Here is a 7,500-nt window from a genome sequence, read left to right as displayed (position 1 = left end):
AGGCTTAAATGTTATCCTGTGTCCACCGGATTAAATCTACGCATTTCTACTACCCCTTGAACTTCGATTGGGTAATCATAGAAATACCTGAACAAATAGTTGTTGTTGAGCAAATTAAGGTCGAACAAAACAAACAGGAAATTCAGGACGTCATCCAATCAACATTAAATCAAGTTACTTACCTCCCTATCTCCCATACACCTGTCTATCTACCTACCTATCCACCCACCCTCCCACCTACCTACCTACCTACCCTACCTACCCACAGTAACCGGTGGCCCGGACTTACCTACCTAACCACGATAACTGGTGGCCCTTACAACTGCTGTGAAACGTTCACAAACGTTCATGATCATGGAGACAATTCAAACACATTCCAAGTTTCAGACTTTCATCAGGGGAGGGGGTTGGAAGATTGGAAGGGCAGATGACACTGTGCAAATACTAATTTTGCTGCAATATGACAACGAGTTACAAATTGTCCCAAATTTGGAGAACTCCAAATTTACTTTGGAATCAAGTAATATAAAAGTGGGAAATTATTTTCTGCGCTGATTGTTAGTTTTTAAAGAAGTACGTTAACCAAAGAATTTGTCTGGGAATCACAGACTTCGAGTGTAACTTGGAATAAATAAGCACGAGTAAGTTTTTTCAAACTGAAGACAAGCAAAATTGCACCTACGGGCTCTAGCAATTTTTAGTCTTTGAAAAATTTTACAAGTGCTTACTTATTCCAAATTGCACAAGAAAAATCATGTGATTAGTTTTTGATAATATACATGAAAAAAATCAAGATGGTTAAGCAGAAGTAGCGCACGCTTATCACGCAATCAAGGAAAAATTGCGTCATAAATTGCGCAATCCAGGGCTTGCGATTGATTTCAAAACAAAAGATTTGATTCTTTCTTACCAAACCCTATTAGTTATTAGCCAACCATAATCGAGAATCCTTATGTGTTACAATTGAACTGCAATGCTCTTAGCCAATCAGAATCAAGTAATTTTTTCATGTACATCATTACAACGGGTAACATTCTCAGCAGAATAAATCTTTTAGAAATAATTTTATGAACCCTGTGACTCCGCTGGTAAGTGCATAATGCTTGGCATATATTCCACGTATCACAAGAGCAGGCAGCAAAAACCTGCATATTAATTTAATTAATAAGAATCTAAATTTTTCCAAGTTTGCCTAAACAGCTTCTTGACTAGGAAGTTAAGTTACTACCGAAACTGGTAGACTGCTTTTTGAGAGACTGCCGTGACAGTTGCCGTTGGCGACAAACAGGAATGTTTTGGGTCACACGGCTTTACGCTGCTTCATAAAAAGGGATACATACGTCATAACATTCCTTTGCTCACCTCGCTTCATCGCTTTGATCTTTCGAAAATCGAAACATGTTGCAACTGAAAGTTTTTTATATTTCTTTTCCCGAAGGAAATAGGTGTGAAATTATAACGACCAAAGAGACAGTGAGGTAGTCAGCTTCAAGGAAGTGTCAATGTCATCGATTATTTTAGCTCGGAGGCTTTCTCTCCTATACTTTTTCCCTGAATAAAAGATCTTCCCTTGCTATTCAAGGAATAGCGCGCCATTTTTTCACACAGGCTTCAGGCGCTTAGGAATGTGATCACGTGCGCTTATCTATATGGTGTCATTTGTTGATCACGTGCGCATAATTCAAAGACATTTGTCGGTAACGGAAAGTGTTACGTTCTTCTCCGAAAGAACAGTCTAACTATTTCGGTAGTATTTTTGGTTCTCAAACTGGTTCTTATTTTGCACACCCTTTATGCACTTGTGCATCAAGATATGACAGACTAACTACAACAGAAACAACATAACATCAAAAACATGTCTGTGTTTCTCAAAATGAGAACTGTTTCAAATTCTAGGCTAAACTAGGTTCTTATGTGAAGGGGGGCTAAGGTTCTTCACCCTATCATTCCCAAGATGGAAACATTTATTCTCGTAACTAGTACCATAGATTTCTTTTTTGATTAGTTATGAGAATTTGGTGTCGTATCAAGATCACACCTCTAACACTGATAATTATCTTCACGCTCAATACCTGTCTGACTGACTGCCATTGAAATCGTGAGGAGAATTTACATGCTGATCACTCCTGCGAGTCAAAGGGTTAGAAATGAGGGTTGGCCACGTTTTTGTTGAGCTTGTATTTCTCTGGGTTTTACCCTTATCGGAACGTCCATTGAACAACATCAGCTTAACCAGATGTCATCTAACTTCATGGTGCAACCTGGGAGCGTATTATTCGTCTGGTAACATAATCCTCGGCAGAAGAAATGGGAGTTTTTTGGTTAGAGTTTCTGTTCTATTGGAGTTCTTGGATTCTCTTTATTGTGTTTATAACAATAGCTATAGAGTTGAATCTAATGAACCATTGTGCCTGTGGAATTTGGACGCTGGAATTAAGGCTTTCTCTCACTCTCTCACTTTTTTTCCCTGTGGACATGTAAAAACAAGATTCGCACTTCTTTCATCAACCAAGGTCAAGTTCAGGCGCCATAAATGTCCCTGCAGCTATTATTCCAATTCAATGGCTGTTTTTCACCTGCCACTAATAGGCGATTTGGTGTTTAAGCTGAACCCTGGACCAGTGACCAACTCAACACCTCGCATCGCATCGACCTTGCGGAGTAACAATATTCACAGAAACAAATCAGTGTTATCTTCATGCAACTCCTTAAGTATGTGCTTGTTGAATATACGGTCGCTTAGAAACAAGACTGCAGATTTTGTTGATTATGTCTGCGAGACCAAAGTAGATTTATTTGCTATAACAGAGACATGGTTATGCCCAAGTGATGATGCAATTAGAAATGAATCATGCCCTGTCGGTTATGTGTTAGCTGATCACACCCGAATTGGCCGTAGGGGAGGTGGTACTGCTTTGGTTTACCGGAATTCGCTTACTGTTAAAAAGATCGACGCCGGTGAGAAAACCTCATTTGAGTTTTGTGAATGGACTGTGCAATCCACATCTCACAATCTCCGTATCATTGTGATCTACCGCTTGCCGTACTCAGATGAGCACAGAGTTACCACGAGTACATTTTTTGCCGAATTTGCAGATTATGTCGAGACAATTCTGTTGTCCAAAGAAGAGTTACTAATCCTAGGTGACTTCAACATCCATATTGACGTCGCTGGAGACAGTGATGCCAATAAACTCTCTGATTTCTTTGAATCAGTCGGTCTTCAACAACATGTTGAACAAGATACTCACGTCCAAGGTTATACTTTAGATCTTGTAATTTCTCGGCGGTCTGACAATATCATTGAAGACTCACCACGTGTAGACCGTTGGTACGGTTTTGTTCAGTCTCAAGTCAACAAAACCATCGTTATTAGAGAAGACTATCTCCTACAGAAAGTTTAAATCTATTGACTTGAATTCCTTCCAGTCCGATCTGGCTTCCACTGATTTGTGCAGAAATCCTCCTGAAGCCCTGGAAGATTTGGCTAAATGTTATAACAGCACACTGAAAGTTGTCTTGGATAAACATGCTCCTTTAATTACCAGGTCTATCAAAGAGAGACCTCGTGTTCCTTGGTTCAATGAGGAGATCAAGATGGCTAAACGTGAAAGAAGAAAGGCTGAGAAAAGATGGAGAAGAACTAAGTTATATACTGACCTGGCTGCCTTCAAGGTTAAGAGGAATGCAACAACCGCTCTTATGAACAAGGCTCGCAGGGAATTTTACACTAATTTCATTGAGGAGAACAGCAAGGATCAAAAGAAGCTGTTTGCCGGTAGTAATCGCTTGCTAAATAGAGGATCTGCCGACTGCCTACCCCCCACTATTGATAAGGCCCAATTCGCCGAGGACATCGGGAAGTTTTTTGTACAGAAAATAGTGAATATTAGGAGTCGTCTCGATAGTCATGGTGCTGCTGACTGCCATAAACACGACAACGAGGGCATTGAGTCGTCTTTCGTCCACCTCACTGAATTTGAGATGTTAACGGAACAAGAGGTGAAGTCTCTTATGCAGTATTCGTCTTTAAAATCTTGTGTTCTTGACCCTATGCCTTCAACGTTGGTCAGCCGATGTGATGTTCTATTGCCTGTACTTACAAGATTGATAAATACGTCCTTAAAGTCTGGTCACTTTCCTGTCGCCTGGAAGGAGGCTCTAGTCTTACCGTTACTTAAAAAACCTGGCCTCGACATACTCTTCAAGAATTTTCGTCCCGTTAGTAACTTACCATTTGTTTCGAAGCTGACAGAGTCAGCCGTCTATAACCAAATTCATAGCCACATTTGCGAGAACAATCTTTATCCTTCCAATCAGTCATCTTATAGGAAGAATTATAGCACAGAAACAGCGTTGCTGAGAGTGAAAAATGATATCTTGTTAAATATGAACAAACAGCATGTTACACTATTGGTCTTATTAGATCTTAGTGCGGCATTTGACACTGTGGATCACAATGTTTTACTTAGTCGCCTTCACTCAAAATTTGGTATATCTGGGATGGCACTTGAATGGTTTAGCTCCTACCTTAGGGGAAGATCACAGCGTGTTATGGTCCAAGGCAATTTATCTCAGAATTTGAATTTGGACTTTGGTGTACCGCAGGGCTCTTGCCTCGGACCATTGCTTTTTACGATTTATGCAAGCAAATTGTTTGACGTTATCAAGGCGCACCTCCCTACGGTTCACTGCTACGCTGACGACACGCAGCTGTATGTGTCCTTTAGTCCAAATAAGAGCATTGGGCAATTTGAGGCTGTCACTGCTATTCAGCATTGTGTGGATGATATACGCAATTGGATGACCAATGACAAACTACTTCTCAATGAAGATAAAACAGAATTTCTAATGATAGGTACCAAGCAACAACTAGCCAAGGTTAACATTGATCAGCTTATAATTGGAGGCAGCGTAATTAGACCAAAGGAAGTAGTTAAGAATCTGGGGGCATGGTTAGACTCGACTCTTTCAATGAATTCTCATGTAAATAATACTTGCTCAAATGCTTTTTATTACTTGTATAATATAAGAAGAATTAGAAAATATCTTTCTAGGCGGTGCACTGAGACGCTTATTCACGCATTTGTCTCAAGCCGCGTCGATTATTGCAACAGCCTGCTCTATGGCCTGCCAACCTATCAGCTTAATAAACTGCAGAGGGTCCAAAATGCTGCAGCTAGGTTAATTTTTCAGGAATCCAAGTACTGCCATGTAAGACCGCTGCTGTATAATCTGCACTGGCTGCCCGTTAAATTTCGAATTGACTTGAAGATATTACTGTTGACGTATAAGGCTATCAATGGCTTAGCGCCTTTTTATCTCCAAGAACTTATTAATCTTAAAGAAGCATGTAAATACAAGTTACGCTCCGATTGTGATGGACTGCTACTAAACCGTGTGAAATTTAAGACCTTAACAACTTTAGGAGATCGATCTTTTGCTGTTGCTGCTCCTCAACTATGGAATTTACTGCCCTATGCGATCAGGAGTAGCCCCTCAATAGCATCTTTTAAAAAGACACTCAAGACATTTTTATTTCAGAAAGCTTTTTCATAATTTTATTAATATGTTTTAGTAGGTTTTATGCAGTTTTATGTTTTAAGCGCTGATGAAAATAGCTATATTGATATCGGCGCTATACAAGTTTATTATTATTATTATTATTATTATTATTAAACTACAATACTTGTTGGATTTGTTGGAACACCCATCCCCTTTTTCCCCCTCCTTTAATGTTGATTTTCACAACTACAAGCAGTCTTAATTCTCACTGAGCATTGAATTGGGGAGGGGGATGTAGCATAACATGTGATCCTGTAGCAGGATGATTCTAGACCATTCCCTAAGTGTTCCAACTAACTTTTTCCAATATTGTAGGTTCTTATAGGTAGGTTTCTTACTGTGTTCCAACTGTACAACCAAAATTATTGCCAGGAAAATGGTTAAAGGGAAAAAAAAAACACTTTTAATCATGATACTGCAAAGAACTAACAAGAGATAACACAGAAGAGGAGGAAACTGCTTTTCATAATGTGAACTAGAATATACGGAACAGGTATTTGTTTTGAAGAGGCCTGTTATACTTAAACTTGACCCAACAAAGACTTAACCATAATCATGAGCATAAAATGCAAATTATTTGCAAGTGTCAAGCTTCTCTTTTGGAGCTTCCAATAACGATGAATGAAAACTATTTTCCTGAACATAATCAAAATGGTTTGTAATATTATTAATCTGTTCTTGAGCAAAGTGACCCATGGCAAGCATGTTTTTCAGCTATTTATAGAAATAAATACTGAGAACCGATAAATGCAATAACTGATTGATAACATCTTTGCCTGTCAACAGGCAGACAAAGGTACAGTGTATTTTTTTGAAAGATTTCATATAACTACAACAGCAAGGTAAACCCTGTAGCTCTTGACAACATAAAAGTTTACAAAAGTTAAATTTTGTTTTAATTTATTTTTAATTCAGGGCCGAACTACACCTATAATAAAAAAAATAGCATAAAGAATTAAAATGTTCTAAATGTTTTTCCAAAGATCTACAAAGGATTCCTTGAAAAGTCAGAAAAAGAGTAATCCAGCTAATTGCATGCCATGTTGTGAGAGTCCAACAAGTAAAAGGCACTTACTGATCAGGAGTAAACAAAAATCTAGGAAACTGACCAACTTTTATGGTGGTGCCACTTCCTGGCGCTACAGCATTCTTAAAAGTAAATGTCACATCTGAACATATGACAGAATGACTTCCACTTCCTCCACACCAAGATGGTGGACCAGATATTTCTGCCACGACCACATGCGAGGTACCTTGTTGGATTATTACAGGCTTATCAAAGAGAACATTAAATCCACTATACTGGACAGACTCACTTTCCATTTTAACAGATGAAAATGTTCCTTTTTTGCACACTAGCTGATGAGTAGATTTTGGATTTTCTCGAAGTCTCCTCTTAATCCTAATTTTAACAGTGTATTGATTATTTTCACTTCCAAACAAAGAAATCCCAAATAATTTGATGGATTTAGAAACTGAGAAAATGAGAACATCCCACTCCCAAACACATCCACTAATCATAGCAGAGTCAAACCTGAAACACTGATAAAATTTACCGAATCTTTCAAAAACCGGAAATCCTTGCGGGGATGTTAACTGAACTGAGTTGTAATGCTTCATTACATCATAAACCTCATTTTGCGTTAATAAATTACTGTCCAATACAGTTGCTACAAATTCTTTCTGCTTCATCACTGGGAAGCGTATTGCCTTCACAATGCCTTCGCCAAGAATTCCTCTTTTTACAGCTCCATCTGTTTTCAATCCTTGTTTCTCGCATTCCTTGCTTGCCCACTGGTCAACTGCTTTAAATAACTCCACCTCCTCGATCTTTAATGTATCTCTCTCAACTAATTCTTCCAACACAGATTTCCCAATGGTTGTGAAACTAGTCGATTTCACTGCATCTTCAGCATGCTTATCCACAACACGCCA

At 38.8% G+C, this 7,500-nt stretch overlaps 1 protein-coding gene across 1 annotated transcript in view; it reads right to left on the bottom strand.

The window, feature by feature from the left end:
• Positions 1 to 6,448: 6,448 nt before the first annotated feature.
• The window catches only part of LOC137984772 (BTB/POZ domain-containing protein 6-like), a 1,589-nt gene continuing 537 nt past the window's right edge, over positions 6,449 to 7,500 (bottom strand). The window contains exon 1 of the mRNA XM_068832046.1: positions 6,449 to 7,500. This exon is cut by the window's right edge and continues 537 nt beyond it. Within this exon, the coding sequence (XP_068688147.1) occupies positions 6,637 to 7,500 (864 nt within the window). The 3' untranslated portion in view covers positions 6,449 to 6,636.

Source organism: Montipora foliosa, chromosome 14 (assembly GCF_036669935.1).
Source record: "Montipora foliosa isolate CH-2021 chromosome 14, ASM3666993v2, whole genome shotgun sequence".
In the NCBI taxonomy this organism is placed as follows: Eukaryota; Metazoa; Cnidaria; class Anthozoa; order Scleractinia; family Acroporidae; genus Montipora; species Montipora foliosa.
The sequence above is the reverse complement of the archived record's forward strand: the minus strand, read 5'-3'. Positions and strand labels throughout refer to the sequence as shown.